We start from the raw sequence: 20,027 nt of genomic DNA on the forward strand, positions 1-20,027 counted from the left end.
AGGTGAACCAGGTAAATATGTGCACACCCCCGAGAAATGACACAAAATATCAAACTTCATCATAGAATTTACTCACTTTTTCTGCGCGTTTGGATGATGGCGCGTTACGCACGTGAAGCGGCGCTCTTTACATTCCACACAGAGACAAATTGTTTAGCTTGTCCTCAGAGTAAAAACACTGATTTTAACTCAAATGGGGATCGTTTGGCTCCTCATTGTGTTGTATTGTACTGCACTAATCCGTCCCATCTACATTGACTGAAAGGCTCATTATGTGCGTCTTTGTCTGGTCGTTCAGTGCGTCTTTTGTGTTCTCAGGTAAATCACATGACTATTCATCCTCAGACACACCCTCTTGCATATGGCCTTTCTGGACAAAAAGTGTCTTAGAAAATTTAAATCAGTGTATTGTTTACTGTGAATGTGTGAACAAGATGACATTCACAGCACTCTGAAGTAAACACTTTAGCCTAGAACATGCTGGTTTCCAAAGTCTTGTGAACCAATGTTCTGTTTGTGTTTTATGGTCTTATTTCAGTGAGTAAAAAATTGTAGTTTTTCACTAACCATGCATAAACACTTTTTTCTCAAAAACACAATACTGTATAAACTTGCTGCTCACATATTATTGTAGCCAATTTTGTGCTGATTACAGTGTTATCAGACTTTAGACATTAATATGTTTAAAAAACACTGAAAAAAGCACAAATGTCAGGACATGTCAAAATTTGTCCAGGGCCCAAAAACCCCCTCAGTAACCCTAACCCTAACCCTAACCCAGAGGGTTAATGGTAATCATCACCAGACAGTTCCGTGGCTATTTCTGAAAACCAAATTTAGATAAGAGAAAAATTAATTTAGACTTAAAAGACATTGTTTAATTTCAAAATTAAGTGCTTTAAATATGGTGCTGCACTTTAGAGAGTTGTGTCCTCTGTTTACAAATTAAAGATGATGAAAAGTTTAAAGTAATTGTTTATATAATATATATATATATATAAATAATGTTAATACTAGTATGTTAAAAATAGTTTTAAAAATAAATGACAAAATATTGATGAGACAACACAAATTTGGAATGAAACAGAACTCTAAGGAAACAGTTTTTATGATGTTCATGTTTCATAGACATGTTGTAAATGTCATTTATGGTTTTAGATTGTTCTATCATGTTATTTCATATCTTCTCTCCATTTTGCTTTTTTCTTTTTTTTTACAAATAGAAAAGAAGAAAGGGAGTCACCAAGACCTTCATAACAATGCAGAGTTTAGAGATTAATCAGCATTTTCACCCTGCAAAGAAAACATACAGCTGTGACCAGTGTGGAAAAGCCTTCTCCCATTTAGGCCACCTGAAAACACATCAGCGTATTCACTCTGGAGAGAAGCCATACTGGTGTGACCAGTGTGGAAAAGCCTTCACACGGTTAGACTCCATGAAAAGACATAAGCGTATTCACTCTGGAGAGAAGCCATACTGGTGTGACCAGTGTAGAAAAGCCTTCTCCCACTTAGACCACCTGAAAACACATCAGCGTATTCACTCTGGAGAGAAGCCATACAACTGTGACCAGTGTGAAAAAGCCTTCTCACGGTTAGACCAACTGAAAAGTCATCAGGTTATTCACTCTGGAGAGAAGCCCTACAACTGTGACCAATGTGGAAAAGCCTTCACAGTGTTAGGCTCCCTCAAAATTCATCACCGTATTCACTCTGGAGAGAAGCCATACAGCTGTGACCAATGTGGAAAAGCCTTCACAGAGTTAGGCTCCCTCAAAAGACATAGGCGTATTCACTCTGGACAGAGGCCATACAGCTGTGACCAATGTGGAAAAGCCTTCACAGAGTTAGGCTCCCTCAAAAGACATAGGCGTATTCACTCTGGAGAGAAGCCGTACTGGTGTGACCAGTGTGGAAAAGTATTCTCACAGTTATGCCACCTGAAAACACATCAGTATATTCACTCTGGAGAGAAGCCGTACTGGTGTGACCAGTGTGGAAAAGCCTTCTCCCACTCAAGCCACCTGAAAACACATCAGCGTATTCACTCTGGACAGAAGCCATACAGCTGTAACCAATGTGGAAAAGGCTTCACAGAGTTAGGCTCCCTCAAAAGACACAGGCGTATTCACTCTGGACAGAAGCCATATAACTGTGACCAATGTGGAAAAGCCTTCACAGAGTTAGGCTCCCTCAAAAGACATAGGCGTATTCACTCTGGAGAGAAGCCGTATAGCTGTGACCAGTGAGGAAAAGCCTTCACAGAGTGAAGCACCCTCAAAAACCGAGTGTATTACCTCTGGAAAGAAGCCATACTGGTGTGAGCAATGTGGAAAAGCTTTCTTTGGGTCAAGTGCTCTAACAGCCCATAAGTGCATTCACACCAAGAAAAAATATTGAAACTGAGCACTGTGGTTGAGGTCTATATCAGAAAGCCTAAGGACCCACCAAGACATTACACTGTTGTAAACAGGAAACGCCCACAGGACCAAAACCCTTGAAAATGTCCAGCATTTTGATAGTCAAGGGCCTCTTAATTGCTGGTGTAAACTGTGGCTTTTGTCTTTGCTTCTCTGTTGCTATGAAATAGAGGCTGTGTCTTAGCAGGGAGAGTAGGTCAGTCATGACCCAGTGTTGGTGATTAAATGGGCAAAGTTTAAAAGTGCTTTGAGTGGACTTGAGTGTAGATAAGCTCTTTACAATGTAGTGAAATTAAATATATATGTATTGAACATTAATGTGTTTATCATGTCTGGTTTGTTAATTATGAATATCATAAACCATCTTCATAATTTTGGAGCACCAGATTCTTTGATGGCGGAACAACCAGTGAATTAATGAGTACTACAGGATTTGTTTTATTAACAAATAAAACATTGTAACAGTATAACCATAGGTTATACGTAGTGGTGAAAAAGAAATCTTGAAATCAGTTCATGTTCTGTGTTTGAGTCTGAGGCCTAAACAGCAGTTTAGGAGGAAGCTGTAAGTCTCTACAGAGACCAACTGAGATTAGTGTGAGACAACCAGCACAGCCATGAATTACTTGTCTGACCTCGAGTTTACTGAGGCTCAGTCCGTTCCGCTGTGGGTTGGTCGAACTGCAGTCTGCCGGCAGGTTTCCAGGAGAGACGTAGGCGTTCCCCAAAGTCTTCGGCCGCAGGCCTGGAATCTGTTTATCACCTTCCGTTGCTCTCCATCTGGCCGCCGCAGGGCTGTCCCACAGAGTTTTTTGATGTGAGATGGTCAGCTGGAGGTGAGCTGTTGGCTACAGGACAGCCACATATGGGGAGGATGTCTTTGGGTCTCTCCTCCGCATGGGCAGTAAAAGCAGTCTCTACCCCTCACTGTTCTGCAGGTGCTCTCTTTCTTAGGGTCTTTCTCCTCAGCGAGAGGGTCTTGAGGAGTCTGCAAATCTGGAAATTTCCAAAAACTCTTCACAAAAACTGGGTGTGTCTCTCTGTGTATCTTTTTGTGTCTTGCCGCACTGAACAGGGAATCCATCTGCTTAGTCCTTCATCATGCTTAACACAATGTAGTTGGTCCAGGAAGTGCTCCATCCTTGCTGGTGATTGGCTCACAGTCCCCTGACTCTGATGGGCCAGTCTCAGTGGTCTCTGTGAATCAAGAGACCAATATTTTGTAAATTAGTGTAAGTTTTTAAGAATATTTTTCTAATGGGAACAATAATTTCTTTTTCCACCCAGCAAAGTTCAAACACATGACAAACTTAGCAACTCACCAGTCAGTAGTTCAGCAACAACATAAATGAGAGTCAGTAAAACTACACATGGTTATATGGATTAACTACAAGCATGAGTGAGAGATAAACAATAGCACAGCTTCTATATCACACTATAGTCTGACTGTGATAACTGTGGCCCAATAATACTCCTTTCTCAGTCCTGGAATGTGAACACACTCCTGCCTTAGGTCTGCTACAGGTTTAAGACCATTTACCAAATTGTTATTTTTTAACTTAGACTCATTATCACTAATGTTTCATAAATTCCTTTAATCTACTAATGAGAAGAAGTTTAGTTTATTTACTGTTTTATTACCTTTGAATGCTGTAACATGCAGACATTTACTGTGATACTTTCTAAACTTTTATTCTTACTTTACACTGTATAATGTAAAGTTTTATCTAGTATATTTCTCTGTATGTCATAATTCTTGTTCTGATTTGAAGTATTAATTGATGATGTGGTTATAATGGATTAAGTCACTTGTTTTAACTGGTGGTGATTGGTCAGTTTGGCTTAAATAGTTATTCAGGTCATGGATGATGTATTAGAAATTCACTGAAATGCTAAAGGGGAAATGTGGTGTAAAAATCCCACTCTGACATGATCTTCCTCTCTTGATGTAGCTGGATGTCAGTAAGTGTGTGAATAAAACTCAGACATTTCTCTGGTGTGTCAGTCTTTATTAACACAAACTGCCTTCACAGTTTTACTAATACAAAATTAGTTTTAGAACCCTGGTGTTTCTGGGTTCATAAACTATTTATACATTCCTGCAACTTTCTTAATCATAGACACACAAACAGGGGTTTTGCTCAACACCTGCAGTGATCATGGATAAAATCTTACAGCTGCTGCATTTACTTTGATGACCCTGATGATAAATATGCACATTTTACATCAACTCTTGTGTTACCTGTTTAAATTATAACGGGGTCAGTTCCTTTCCCCGTTTCTGTCTATATTGCTACGTATCTACTGTGTGCTTTCATCAATCATATTTGGCTCCTTAATTGATCAGCTCTAGGCAACAGCACAATGCTACTGTTTCATAAAATCAGCAGATGTAGCAGAGTTGGAAAAGTCTTACTCGTTTATGGAGGAGGTTCAGTATAATAGTTTTTCAAAGACCTGTACTGTGCTAAGTTTTGTTGACATACCACAGCAGCACCAGCACTTTGCATGAGCACTTAAAGAGAAAACTTGTCCTCTCCTCATCCAGTTCCATGGTCTGTTTAACAACAGATGCATAGACAAATATTGCCACAGAGGCAAACTTAAATGACTGCTCATTTTCTCATGACAAATAAAGCCACAGAGATCTTGAAGCATATGTGTTCTGTAGCTCCTGCTGCTTTCTGGCTGCAGAGCTCTCAGTTTGTGGTTGATCATAATCTTACTTTTTTCAAGTCCACTGGATTTAGAGTAAACTCCCAAGACTCTCTGGATTTATAACCCAGAGTCTGACACATAGAGACCATACCTGCTGCTGTTGCAACCTGTCAGAAATTTCCAATCTTATCTTCCCCTTTGCTGCTGATGAGACATGTTCAGTAACAACCATTGTCCACGTTGGATTCAGTGAAATTCCTTCAGTCATTTTTCCCTGTGTTGGCTCATTACATGTGTTGTGTTACAGACAGGTTTCATTATAGCTACTTAAACTTTTATAGGTAAACTGTTGATAAAACCATGAGCTCAGCAGGGGTTAATAGGTATTTGAGTGGTAGTGTGGCCGAGCATTCCAAGGTGCTGGATTAAGGCTCCAGTCTCAGTTGAGGTGTGTGTTCAAATCTCACCACTGCCAGTTCTTTGTTCTCATAGAGAAGTCTGTGAAAAGTTTTCTCATTTCAGGAGCTTCTCCTTAACTCATTGTGATTTGAATATCAGTGAAAGACAATACAGTTAGACGTAACTGTGAAACTGTTTCTTGTTCTACTTAGTGTCACATGACAGAACTCGCCCTTGTTGATGTTACAGTTGCAGGACATACAGAAGAATCAAAATGCTGTTCATCAGAAACATGAGTTATATCTGAGAGATTATGTTGTTTACAATGACTAAATCTGAGAATAAACCTGCTCCTGAGCCAGTTTGAGATTGCAGATGTGTTGCCAGGACAACAATCACATCATCATAACATCATGTGTGTACATTGTAAAATACTCAACTGGATAAGCAGTGAGGAGGAACAGAGTAAAAAAGTTACAAAATACAAAAGAAAGGTTTCTGAGGTGGTTTCAGACTCCAGCGAACAGTCGGATATTAACAGACAGTCCCGATGATAGCTAACTATGTACTATGGGTCCCACCTTGTTTCACAGAGGCAAGATAGTGTATGACAGAGCAGATGTATCACTTTGTACATTTACCTTTGAGGTATCTTTCTTTCCCCCAAGAATAAGCTTGTCCAAGTCCTGAACCCAGGATTTCTCACACACAAAGCAAAAATCATACCTGTAGACTTAAATCTTGCAAATTCTTTGAAGCATTCATATTTTTATTGAATATGAACACAACCAGAACATGCCATCTTCTCACATTAAAGCCCCTGCTAGGTTTGAAACCAGGGACATTTTTGCTCTGATGACGGTTCAAGGGAAAGAACGTGTCATTTCTAAGATGACATTTTCTTAAATTTGTTCTATCATCATCGGTGGGATGGAGTAAGACACAACTAAATAATAGTAATCAATAGCCAACCAGTGACAAAACATTATTCACATGATAAAATAACAGATTTCTATTTGTTTTATATAAAAAAGATGGGTCTGAAGGGGATAAGCACAAGGTCAGAAGTGGTATAGGCAGTCCTGTGGAATGAAACTTCCCAAGGTCAAGGTTTTTTCAGTGTTGGAAGAAAACAGCAACTGTTGTGTTAGAGTGATAAAATACTTATGTATATTTTGTGTTGAGGATTGTCATTTTGCAGCCTACAAGTATGTACAATCACTACAGGTTTTAAGAGGAAACACATTGTCTCAAGCCTCAATGTTGTAAGTGACGGTTAAGCACAATGTTACAATAGCAGGATGTGTGCGACCAAGATATGCCTCAGGTCAGCACAATGAATTATCTGAGGAAATGTCATCGGTTGGTAATGTCTGTGCATTCAACTTATGTGAATAAAAAGCAGAGAAGGGGAAGTATCCGACAGAGTGCTGTGGGAGACTGACGCTGTAAAGTGCAGGCTCTGTCGGTACTCTCCTTGCTGCAAGAAATAAGCAAACGTTTGCTGTCTTTCTTAAGAGTGGTGAGTCCTTAGGTAAAGAACCCAACAGTTGTTTTGGTGTTTCCGCCCGGTTTCCAATACGACAGTCTGGATGAAGAGGAGGACGAGGACGCCGTGAAAACTCTGCAGAGTCAGCTGTTAGACGGCTGAAGAAAATCCGCCCGCGTGAATTCGTTGGGAGGTCGGCTGGTCCCTGTCTGGAAAAATCCTCTCAGCCCTGCTGTCTGACGGAAACCAAAAAGGACAACCACCGCGGAAAGACGAGGTAAAAATCCGCGGGTGAAACTGTGTGAATGGACGTCAGAAATAACGTGTGAGTCTAAATTAAATACCGTTGCAGAGTGGGATTAGAATCAAATTGATTCGAATGCACGAACGGTGAAAGTTGTTAGGCAAGACCACTTGATACCTGTCAGGGACAGGGGGATAAAAGACCATGGCAAAAATTTACTCCCATGTCAGGGACATGGTTGAGGGGAATCCAGTGTCAGGAACACTAGGAAGGCATTAAACAGTACTGTGGAGTGAATGTGAATGCTTATTTGTTTGTTTGTTTGTTGATGAAAAGGGAACGTTAGACAGACAATTGCCAACCGAGTAGAACGGTGTCACTTCCCACTGAAACTGTGTGTTATTTGTTGGGCACAAGTAAAAATTGAAAAGTTGAGTGTGTTGGACGGCTGTATCCGCAGGTAATTAGAACCTGTAGAAGCCTGATACAGTGGACGATCCCCACGCTGTTGTGACTGATCGTTTGCTTGTGCCAAGTTGCAACTATGGGAAAGGGAAATAGTAAACCCCAATTAATGGGGGATCCTAAATTTATGAACACTTATTCCCCCGGATCAGCAAGATATTTGGGTGAATGGAAGAAAAAGTATGAGTTTCCTGGAAAACTGGAAACCTGCGCATGCGATAAATTGGTAACACAATTGAAAGCAGAAATGGCTATAGCAGAACCTAAGAAAATTGATAAATTTAAATTACAGATAATTGAGGCAGCTGAGTGGCAAGAGCAAGCTGAAAAAAGAAGGCAGAAAAGGAAAGATAAAAAGTCCCTCATAGCAGCTCTCCAAGAGGATCCAGCTGATTTTGTAGGGCGCCCACAAGCGCTAATTCAACAAGAAGAGGCAGCGGCTGCGGCTGCCGCGGCTGCTGCACCTGTGATGGGAGCAGCGAGGCCAGCTGCAACCCCGCCTCCTACGGCCGGACCTGCCCTAACCAGTCCGAGCCACACTAGATCAGGAAATCTGTATGGTCCTTTAGTTGATGAGGTCCAAGAACTGGCAGACGCCATGTCAAAGTTAAGTCCATTTAAGGACCTTCAGGGCGATGGGTCAAGGATGGGGCCCCATCCTGACCCGCCGCCTTGGCCACCACTAGTAGATCCTGCTAGTATCTTCCCAGCTATAGAAGTACCTAATCCCCACTATGGAGTAGGACAAGATCAAAGGCAGTTCCTCCTAGTGAGAAGGCCTTGGTCCTGTAAAGAATTAGAGGATGCAGTAAAAGGATTAGGGGACCCCCTAGAAAATATTCGTCAGTGGATTGTTAACCTGCAGCAACTTAGACAAACTTATAATTTAGATGGACAAGAGATAGACTCAGTATGTAGGAAAGCTTTAGGGCATAGGTATGGGGGAGTGAGGGGAGGATACACAGGGCGGACCCCAGCAGGAGTGGTTCTGCCTCACGGAGATCCAGCCCTAGGTAATCAAACTACGGCATTGATGGATAGAATACGAGATGCATTTGTTAAACCTCCTGATTACCAAGCTATTGCCCAATGTAAACAGAAAGAAGGTGAGGATGTGCAGGACTACAGAGGAAGGTTAGAGGAAGTGTTTAAAGCAAACAGTGGATTGGACCCTGAGGAGGCCCCTGGGTCTGCCTATCAGCAACAGCTGAAACAAGCCTTGCTGAGTGGTTTCCGCCCAACCATCACCCACCACATACGGAAACATAACATCCATACTCCCACAGATGGAGTCCCACAGATAATGAATTATGCGCAGCATGCACAGGACATGCAGAAACATAAATCAGAGCAGCAATCTAAGGCTGCTGTGTTTGCGCTTTTGGATGTTATGAGCAGTGGCGGAGCCCGGGGGGGCCCTCAGCAGTACAATAGAGGAGGATGAAGGGGGCTGGTTTAGTAATAGTGTGGGAAGCTGTTTTTACAAAAACTTGAATTGGGTTGTAACGGCCACTCCCCGTGCCCACATGGGGGAAGATGACCGAGAATGAGTGTTACTTCTGGAGGAGGTAGATCCGTGTTTGGCTGCGGTGCCTGGCAGTTTTTGGTCTCGAAGTAAAACTGATGTAGGCCTAATGACCACAGCTCCAGAAGTTATTATTAGGGCCAAATCTGATTATAGACCTAGGATAAAGCAGTATCCCCTTAAACCAGACGCTCTTCTAGGGATCAGACCTGTGGTACAGGAGATGCTTGATGCAGGGATCCTGGTGAGAGCCCCAGAGGCTCAGTGTAACACCCCCATATTCCCAGTAAAAAAGGCTGATGGGAAGAGTTGGAGGATGATACAGGATCTGAGAGAAGTCAATAAGGCTGTTGATAGTAGAGCACCCTGTGTCCCAGATCCCCGCACCCTGTGTCCCAGATCCCCACACCCTGATGAATCAAGTAAAACCTGAGATGAAGTGGTTTACAGTTGTGGACCTCAGTAACGCTTTTTTCTCTATTCCAGTACATCCAGATTCACAGGGATGGTTTGGGTTTACCTTTGAGGGAAAGAAACTCACCTACACTAGGTTACCACAGGGCTATGTGGATAGCCCCACTATATTTGCATCAGAATTAGAAAATTGCTTATCTACATTTCACGTGCCTACACACAGCCAAATTTTGACCTATGTTGATGACATTTTAATTGCATCAGACACTCAGCAACACAACAAAGACACTGCAATAGCACTATTCAAACATTTAGAAAGAACAGGCAACAAAGCATCCCCAGAAAAGTTGCAGTGGGCTACTTCTGAAGTTGTATTCCTGGGTCATAAACTAACACCAGAAGGCAGAGCCCTAACTGAGTCTAGGAAAATAGCTGTTCAACAAGCCTGTAAACCTATCACTAAGCAACAAATGATGCAATTTTTGGGACTGTGTAATTATTGTCGACAGTGGATTTCAGACTATGCTCAGGTGACCCAACCCCTGTTAGATTTGATTTATGAGACCCCAATGGCCATGAATCAGGAAATAAAGTGGACTCCAGAAGGTGAGAAGGCTTTCAGTGAGTTAAAAAGAAAACTAGTGACCACACCAGTTTTGGGTCTGCCAGATTATAGTAAACCTTTTGTTCAAACAGTAGACTGCAAAGGGAAGTTCATGACCTCAGTGCTGACTCAGCTGTCAGGAGGAAAACAGAAGCCAGTAGCCTATTACTCTGAAAGGTTGGATCCTGTGGCTTGTGCCTTACCTGCATGTGTCAGAGCTGTGTGCGCAGCAGCAATGGCAGTGCAGGCTTCAGTAGATGTAATACTCTTCCACCCACTTACACTGCTAGTCCCAAACTCAGTTGACTTACTTCTGACAGAAACTAAGATGTCATTTTTGTCACCAGCCAGACATTTGTCAGTTATAGTGGCCATTTGTAAATGTGTTGCACATACCAAAGGGAATGACCCTGTATCTAAAGGGAACGCGAAGGCAGACGCAACAGCGAAGGCAGCTGCACAGGGACATTTTGGCAAATGTAATCTATATGCTGTAGAAGAAGTAAGACAGCCCATAGATCATGAGGTCCTTTCAGATATGCAGAAAAGAGCCCCACCAGCTGAACAACAGCTCTGGCTCAAAGAAGGAGCTACGATAGAGCAAGATCTTTTTAAGATTAAAAACAAACTTTGCCTGCCTAAAAGTCTCTATCATACGGCAGCTATTTTGACACATGGGCCTTGGCATGTGTCAACAGGAGGGATGGTATATGCAGTGGAAAAGTATTTCCACGCACCAGGATTTAATAACTACTCAAAAAATTTTTGTAAATCCTGTTTGACTTGCTGTAAGCATAACCCACAGGGAAATCTCAGACCAAAGAGAGGGAGATTCCCCAACCCAGACTATCCATTCCAAGTTATCCATATGGACTTTATAGAGTTGTCGCAATGTCAGACATACAAGTACTGCCTTGTCTTGATAGATGCATAATCTAAATGGGTTGAAATTGTGCCTAGCAAAAGCGCTGATGCACTGACAGTGGCTAAAGCGCTGTGCAAGAACATTATTCCAGATCATGGGATTCCACAGCGAGTCTACAGTGATAATGGTCCACATTTTGTAAATGAAGTAGTGACACAAATGTCCAAACACCTGGGGTTCGAGTTGAAGAACCATTGTTCATACCATCCTCAGAGTGCAGGATTGGTTGAAAGGACTAATGGCACCATAAAAATGAGACTGAGAAAGACTATGGAACAGACTGGGAGGACATGGGTAGAGTGTCTTCCTCTTGTAAAAATGTATATGAGGGTCACGCCAACGGATAAAGGCCTGACCCCATTTGAGGTCCTGTATGGAAGACCCTTTACTCTTCCTATTTGTGAAGATGTGTGTGAAAAACCCCAAGGAGAAACCACTCTTGCTGAGTGGATGAGCAAAATGTTACAAACCAAAGAAGTCATGAGTGCAAATAATCTGCCAAAAGATGTTTTGTCTCCACAGGTGCAGAGAGTCAAGCCGGGTGACCAAGTCCTAATAAAGGTCATAAAGAGGAAAACCTGGTCAACTCCCAAGTGGGAGGGACCTTATACAGTGACCCTGACCACGCCCACGGCAGTTAAGATCCAGGAGAGACCTACTTGGATCCACCAGAGTCACTGTAAAGTACTGCAACCACTAGAAGCCGAGTAAGGAGGAAGTCGGCCGGTATCAAAACCCTTGGCTGCCGAAGAAACCAACTGATCCTTACTCCCAGCTATGGCTTACCTTTGGCTGCTCACCATTACACATGTTCATATGTGTACAGCTAAGTTGTATTAAGTTCCATAAGAGGACCAGAGGTGGTTGCCCAGAGGCCTGGGGGCCGGTTGGGAATTTTTCCTTTCTGAAGGTTTTCGCCCAACCCCTCATCGAACTGTGCTTATCCCTCACTTGTTTAGTCACTATGACGGGTCTCCAGAAAATCCCCGAAGGAAGATGGAAGGCCCTGAACCTACTTTGAAAATGACAAACAGGAGGGAAATGTTAGAGTGATAAAATACTTATGTATATTTTGTGTTGAGGATTGTCATTTTGCAGCCTACAAGTATGTACAATCACTACAGGTTTTAAGAGGAAACACATTGTCTCAAGCTTCAATGTTGTAAGTGACAGTTAAGCACAATGTTACAATAGCAGGATGTGTGCGACCAAGATATGCCTCAGGTCAGCACAATGAATTATCTGAGGAAATGTCATCGGTTGGTAATGTCTGTGCATTCAACTTATGTGAATAAAAAGCAAAGAAGGGGAAGTATCCGACAGAGTGCTGTGGGAGACTGACGCTGTAAAGTGCAGGCTCTGTCGGTACTCTCCTTGCTGCAAGAAATAAGCAAACGTTTGCTGTCTTTCTTAAGAGTGGTGAGTCCTTAGGTAAAGAACCCAACATGTTGAAAATGGCCGGATCTGGGTTTGGCGCAACAGGGATCTTCCCTGTAAACACTGATGTCATCTCTGCTGACTTTTTTAGACCCAGTTCAACAACAGAGTGGATGCTGCAGCCACCAGCCCTTATTTATATGCACCATGGAAAACATATCAGCATGGAGGGTCTGGATCAGGGTTGGTTCTTGCCAGTTGTGGAAGGGTGGGCTGGCAGATATCTTAGGTGGGCAATTATTAGGATAAATTCAGAATAATGATTTATTTATTCATTCATTCATTTATTTATTTATCTAACACAAATTACAATGCTTCCATGATTCTGAATAGACTATTAAACAGAATGTGTAATTTACTAGAGGTTCTGACAAATTTTAATTTCTCGAGTCAATTAAAAAACCACGTTCCAGTGCTGCTTTCCAATTTGTATAACCACGTGACGTAAAAACCACATCTCTCTCATTAGCAACACCGAACTTACGACAAGGGAAACGTGCATCCTGCAAAATTCAAGCCATGTACGCGAACAGTACCACCCAGCATTAAATAACCGCGATATGGACTCAAATGTACATTTGGGGTAGCTATTTAATACTGGCTGGGATGGTCCATTAAAACTTAGGTCCATTATTTCGCTGCCACCATCGGCGTGAATTTGTGTGGGTCGTGTGGAGGGAGATGGATTTATTTCTGAAGGGGGAGGTGGGGAAGATGGAGTTTGTGAAGCAACAGTAGGAGCATCACAGCTGCCGCAGACATTAACTGGCTTCATTATAGAAACCAAAAATCTATGCATTGCACGCAAATACTCCTGCTTGTTATTGCTTGTGTTCTTGTCTGTCAGAAACTGAATCTGCTTCTACACACTGAAGGTGAGTCGTCGTGAGTGTGGAGAGTATACCAACTTTCAGTCAATAAAAACAGAGAAAATACTGCATTTTTCTGGTGCCATTTTTTGATTGGTTGGGGCGGTCTACAGCCATCCCTCAAACTTCTTAACACGCAGCCCGCCTTAGATCGCCTATACCAAAGCAGGAATTGTAAAAACTCATAGTTAAATGTTGTCTTTCACTAAATTCTAATTGGGTGGGCTAAGCCCCCACTTGCCCATGCCTAGATCCGGCCATTGACCTTTGTCGACTTAGCCTTCCATTTTAAAGATCACTGTGTGAATTTCCCTGTGGTCAGTATACAGCACTTTTGATGTTAGAGCATCCCAAAAATAAGCAAACACTTTGACCCTGATGTGAGCTGATCACACAACCTCCTGATCTGGAGTCAGACATGCTACCATTGTGCCACAGAGTCCACTGCAACCATCAGTATGTTCACTGGTCATCTAAAGCAGTGAATTCTACATACTCCTATAGTTTTGGCAACAGCTTGGCTAAGGCTTCAAGCTACTGAACCCTCTGTTTTGGTGATTTCCTCAATGTGAAATAACAAGCCACATAACGTGTCATACACAGAGGATCCCCATTATGACTTGAATACACAACCTTCTGATCTGGACACAAATTAAACAAATTAATTTAAACAGCTTTATTTCTATCGTTCACCCTTCTCTGTCCTTTCCTACTCCATTTTACTTTTCTTTGCTCTGTTTCAGTCTTCCTTCTTTCTTCTTTTAACTCAGATTTAATTCTTCCAGTTCTTCCTTCCTGCTAAAAACTTCCTTCACTACACTTTCTTCTTGTATATTAGTGTGACACTAACTGCATATATACACGATTAGGCTAATCTGTAGTTGGTTAATTTAAATGATATTAACATTCAAAACATTTTCAAAGTGTATGATTTTTTATTTACCCCAAAATGGGGAAAAAACAAATACACAAAAAATTATACATTTTGTACACATTTTCTTCATTAAAACTAATTCTGACGTGGCTCAGCCACTTGATAAAATATTTAATAGTGGATCTGAGTGACTTTTGGAAGATGTTACAGGCCTACAGAAGCCTTGTAAGCTGGTCCTGGGGATTCATGGAGGATCTGAGTAGTCATTTCTACCTGTGTGGTTTCTGGGCATACAGTCGGGATTTGCTGATTGCTAGAGAAATTAAAATGTTTACCCTCCTGTGACCTAATCCACCTTACTTTAGTATAACTGAAACACTTCTCGTATTGTGTATTGTGGAAATATAATTGTTGCTCTCTGTGAGCACAGTTTGCTCTAACCTTGACTATTTGGTAAGAGCCCAGATGTCTTTCTGTGAGAAATCACCTCCCTTTTGTGTTACCATGAAAACTGATGTGTTGGACTGCAAGCAGCCAGTGATCCTCATGCTGTACCAAGGTGCTGTGTGACTGTTTCTCCTTGCAAGTAAAACTTCTATATAATCTTACCGAAGTTCGTCCTCTGAGTCTATTTGTTAAAAGAATTTACCTAACATCTTGGGGGCTTGTCTGGGATCACAATATCTCCTCTTCCTTCCAGGTTTGGACCTAAGAACCGTGCACAGGGGAGTCTAAGACTCCTGACTGAAAGCCCTCTGCCCCAGTCCCATAAGGGAACGGTTTGGAGCATTGAGAGTCTAGGATCTGCTGCAAGGGGAGAGGAGTGACGCGATTGAAGTTTGAAGAGAGACCAGAGATGGACTCCTGTAAGTTGAGGAATTTTATAAGTGAACTAGACGATGCAATTTCTGAAGAAATTGCGTTGGGATTGCTCATCGCCGCGAAAAGCTCGAGGTAGACCGCGTCGCCGAAGCACGTTTTGAATCGACCGATTGCGATAATCGAGAAATACGGACTGTAGTGAGGGTGATTTTATTTTGAGAAAGTGCTATAAAAAGGCTTTTATTTTGAAAGGACATAGAGCTGCAGGAGACTCATGGGAACTCACAAAAGAATCTGTACTTTATTTTGAATATTCCTCATACTTTACAAAAATGTGATATCTTCCTATAAATAACTGTAGACTTTTATTGTGAAAGTCTCATCATGTCAGAAACCATGGCTGACATGGAAAATGGCCTCACTTGGTACCTGAAGCTGTATGCCAATAGGTAACGTCCATTTTAATATTCAGTTGCTATTTCAGGGCTTTTTTATGGAGAAAATGCTATTTCGGGGCTTTTATTTTTAAAGGACAAGGTGCTGGAGGAGACTCTCGGGACCTTGTACAAGAACCTACACTTTATTTTGAATATTCCTTACAATTTACAAAAATTTATTAACTTACTCTAAATAACTGTAGACTTTTATTGTGAAAGTCTCATCATGTCAGAAACCATGGCTGACATGGAAAATGGCCTCACTTGGTACCTGAAGCTGTATGCCAATAGGTAATGTCCATTTTAATATTCAGTTGCTATTTCAGGGCTTTTTTATTGAGAAAATGCTATTTCGGGGCTTTTATTTTGAAAGGACATAGTGCTGCAGGAGACTCTCGGGACCTTGTACAAGAATCTGGATTTTATTTTGAATATTCCTTACTATTTACAAAAATTTATTAACTTACTCTAAATAACTGTAGACTTTTATTGTGAAAGTCTCACCATGTCAGAAACCATGGCTGACATGGAAAATGGCCTCACTTGGTACCTGAAGCTGTATGCCAATAGGTAACGTCCATTTTAATATTGAGTTGCTGTTTCAGGGCTATTCTATTGAGAAAATGTTATTTCAGGGCTTTTATTTTGAAAGGACAAGGTGCTGCAGGAGACTCTTGGGACCTTATACAAGAATCTGGACTTTATTTTGAATATTCCTTAAAATTTACAAAAATGTAATATCTTCCTATATATGACTAGACTTTTCTTCTGAAAGTCCAAACATAGCCTGCTGGGAGATGACACCAGGGCTGACATGTAAAACAGCCACAGAGTAAAATGCTCTAAATAACTGAGAATGGTGCCCTTGTGTAACAGCATTAGGCAGCCAGTCATTCTTAATTACCAACCACAGACAGCTGCTATTGTTTTGTGTTGAGCTGTTGCTATGGTGACCTATGCCCAGAGTGGGGGTGATGGTGGGAGGGTGGTACAGAGTGGTCACCATGTGAAACAGCAGTGGACATTTGGCAGCCAGTCATTCTTAATTACCAACCACAGACAGATGCTATGTTGCTATTGCTTTGTCAGCTGTTGCTATGGTGACCTATGCCTAGAGTGGGGGTGAGGGTGGGGAGTGGGGGGGGGGGGGGTGGTACTGAGTGGTCACCAAGTGAAACAGCAGTTGACATTTGGCAGCCAGTCATTCTTAATTACTAACCACAGACAGATGCTATGCTGCTAATGCATTGTATGTATTTGCTATGGTCACCTATGCCCAGAGTGGGGGTGAGGGTGAGGGTGGGGGGGGGTGTGGTATTGAGTTATCCCCATGTGAAACAGCAGTGGACATTTGGCAGCCTGTCATTCTTAATTACCGAACATAGACAGCTGATATGCTGCTATTGCGCAATGAGCTGCTTTGTGTTGAGTAGTTGCTGTGGTGATCAAAGGCCAGAGTGAGAGGGGGAGTGACAGCACTTTACACACGCTGAGTGGAGAAAGTGAGAAAACTTCACCTTACAAAATGGAGGATTACAGAAAAACTATAAGTGCTATCAATATAAATCTTTCACTAACAGTGCCAGGAGGCTTCAACAAAGAGACTGATCCACTTTTTGTGAAGATATTCCAAAAAATGAAGGATTGGTGGCGAGTTAGAAACAGCCTTCATTTGTGTTTCTCTCCAAAAATTGTAGAGATCTTTAGAATGGGAGTGAATGAGAGATTGAGCAGTCACTCTCTGTCTGTTAGGCCACCTTGTGGAAAAACCGTAGGTCCTATAAAAATATGAACAGCATTGCCTGAAAGAGGACAAAAATCTCTACTACTTTTGAGAAAATGGTGTATGAAGAGTCAAAATTGTGGCCGTGACGGCGAGTTAGAGAGAAAAATTTTCCCTAAACTTAACAGCTTCTCCCACTCTAGCGATGACATCACGCACTCTAGCTCTCTCCCATACACACCAATGTAAAATTCAGAAATTTCCTAAAAAAACCATAAAACTTAAACTGCGATTAAAGAAAAACCGTAATAGATATCAAAAAGCTGTATACAAGACTTATAGATCAATGCCTTCTGACCCGTTTAAAGGTCGAATGGTGTTTCTAGCTGAAAGTATGCTGACACAGTTAAAGCTCAAAGAGGACAAAGTTGAAAGGAGATTTTAACGTACTCTCCATTCATTCCTATGGGAGAAAAAAATCCGACAAAACCTGGAATATTTCGGAAATTATGAAAGATATCGCTGAGAAAAGTAGAAGCACCCATCTCCTCATCGAGCTGCACGCGACTGTCATGAGGCGGCAGGGACCTGCCGCCTTCTCCTTTGTCCCTCCCTCATCTCTCTCTCTCCTCCCTGCTCTACTGCTATCCCTCTACTCCCAGGTAATTGGTCCCAGGTGCGGGAGGCCGAGCAGCACGATTATCAATCAGTCCACTCTGCCATAAAAGCCCTGATCCTCTTCGGTCTCATCGCCAGTTCGTCCGTCTACCTCCCCTGGTAGTCACGTACAGTCCGGCTTCTTAAACCGCTGACTAACCTGATCCTAACTTACCTTTTCTTGTCCTCAGGCTGCCAGCTTTTGTCCCGTCACCTACCCGGCCACTTCCTCGCCCTGCGATCCTGCCGGCTCGCCATCTCAGTTCCCCGACCCAGAGTCTCTCTCCGCCGCAGAAACCAACGCCTGAACCGGTCCCCTGTCTTCCCTTCGGAAGCTCGATAACCAACGGCTCAATAAAGACCTTACCGGGTGGTTACCTGCAATTGGGTCCTTGGTTCCTTTTTTTACCAAACCTGACAGAACGAACTGGCCAGTATGGACCCAGCGGATACCGCGCCAGGTGCCCTTCCCTCGGCCACGGATTTGCAGCTGGCCCTTCACAGTCAGGGCCGTCTGCTGGGGGAACACGACCGGATGCTGCGGGCCCTCATGGACACCAACCACCAACTCCTGCAGCAGGTCGCGCAGCTGACGGACCAGATGCGCATTCGCTCCGCTCAATTGACCCCTCCAAATCTCCAGCCGGAACTCCGCTCTCCAGCACCCCCCCCCGGAGCCAGCGCCTCGCCTCCTCCTGAGTGTCTCCGGGACACGCCGGTCCCGGACCCCTCCCCCTATTCCGGGGAGCCAGATAAGTGCCGGTCTTTCATATTCCAATGCACGAACGTGTTTAAGGCTCGCCCCTCTAGTTTTTCCACCGACTTATCTAAGTTACTTTTTTTTTCTGGATTATTAAGGGACGAGGCCTTGACTTGGGCGGAGGCAGAGTTCACTGCCCGTCCCATAGAAACACAGACTTTTGAACATTTTTTATCTTCTTTTCGACACACTTTTAATTATGCCGATCATGTCGGTATCACAGCCCAAAGGTTGCTTGCTCTCCGTCAGGGAGACCGACGGGTAGTAGAGTATGCAATCGAGTTTAACACTCTGGCTACAGCTATTAACTGGGGGGACAAAGAACTAAGAGGAATATTTTTGCGAGGGCTAAGTAGTGAAATAAAGGACCTGCTGGTGGGACGAAGCGAGGAAACCTCGCTCAATGCTCTTGTCTCTCTCACAGTCTCCCTCGACAACCAGCTACGGGAACGGCGAAGTGAGAGGGAGGCGGAATTGGCAACTAGACGGGGACGCACGGACGTGCCCACAGTCACCACAGTTACCATGCCCGCCCTGAACCGCAGTCTCCTGGAGCATGAGGAGCCTATGCAACTGGGTCGCGCCAGGCTTACCCCCGCCGAACGCCAGCGGCGCCTCCGTCAGGGGAGCTGCCTATACTGCGGAGCTAAGGGACATCTCATCGCCGCCTGTCCCAGCCGCCCGGACCGCCCAAAAGAGTAGGCTCGCCAGTAAAGGTGGGGGTACTGGCGAGCCCCTTTCGGAACCCGGCCAGAACACTCGCTGGTTTTTACCAGCTATTATTTCTATTGGTACCCAATCACACTCTCTCTCGGCCCTGATTGACTCCGGGGCCGATGATAATTTCCTAGACTCGAACCTAGCCCAGCAGCTCGGGGTGACTCCGCAGCCCCTCGCGGATTCACTCCGGGTCGAGGCGCTGGATGGGCGACTTCTAGCCCACATAACCCACTCCACCGCGCCTCTCTCCTTACTCCTCTCGGGTAATCACCGAGAGGAGATTCAATTTAAGTTAATCTCCTCCCCAATTTCCCCACTAGTCCTCGGTCGCCCATGGCTAACTCTACACAACCCCCACATCGATTGGCAGCAACATAAAGTGACGGGGTGGAGCACACTTTGCCACGCCACTTGCCTGCGTTCCGCTCAGCCCCCAGCTAAGTCGAGTAAGCCTACTTCCGAGCCTTCCCCGGACCTCGCCGGTGTCCCTGAGCTGTATCACGACCTCGCAGAGGTTTTTAGTAAAGACCGGGCCGTTTCTCTTCCTCCCCATCGCCCATATGATTGCGCCATCGACTTCCTCCC

At 43.4% G+C, this 20,027-nt stretch overlaps 1 protein-coding gene across 1 annotated transcript; it reads left to right on the forward strand.

The window, feature by feature from the left end:
- Positions 1-1,089: 1,089 nt before the first annotated feature.
- Positions 1,090-15,150, forward strand: LOC113143767 (zinc finger protein 239-like). The gene is made up of 4 exons (XM_033325107.1): positions 1,090-1,829; positions 1,995-2,040; positions 2,089-2,230; positions 15,024-15,150. Exons 1-4 carry the CDS (start codon positions 1,260-1,262, stop codon positions 15,148-15,150), a joined length of 885 nt encoding a protein of 294 aa, XP_033180998.1. The 5' UTR covers positions 1,090-1,259.
- The last annotated feature ends 4,877 nt before the right edge of the window (positions 15,151-20,027 follow it).

The sequence above is a fragment of the Mastacembelus armatus genome, unplaced genomic scaffold (assembly GCF_900324485.2).
Source record: "Mastacembelus armatus unplaced genomic scaffold, fMasArm1.2, whole genome shotgun sequence".
Taxonomy (NCBI): Eukaryota; Metazoa; Chordata; class Actinopteri; order Synbranchiformes; family Mastacembelidae; genus Mastacembelus; species Mastacembelus armatus.

Bases quoted from the DNA above. Each gene is read 5' to 3' on its own strand.
- LOC113143767 (XM_033325107.1), top strand. From the start codon at position 1,260: ATGCAGAGTTTAGAGATTAATCAGCATTTTCACCCTGCAAAGAAAACA. The intron at 1,830-1,994 runs GGAAAAGCCTTC...TGGTGTGACCAG, and splicing joins CATACAGCTGTGACCAATGT to TGTGGAAAAGCCTTCTCCCA. The intron at 2,041-2,088 runs GTATTCACTCTG...AATGTGGAAAAG, and splicing joins CCACCTGAAAACACATCAGC to GCTTCACAGAGTTAGGCTCC.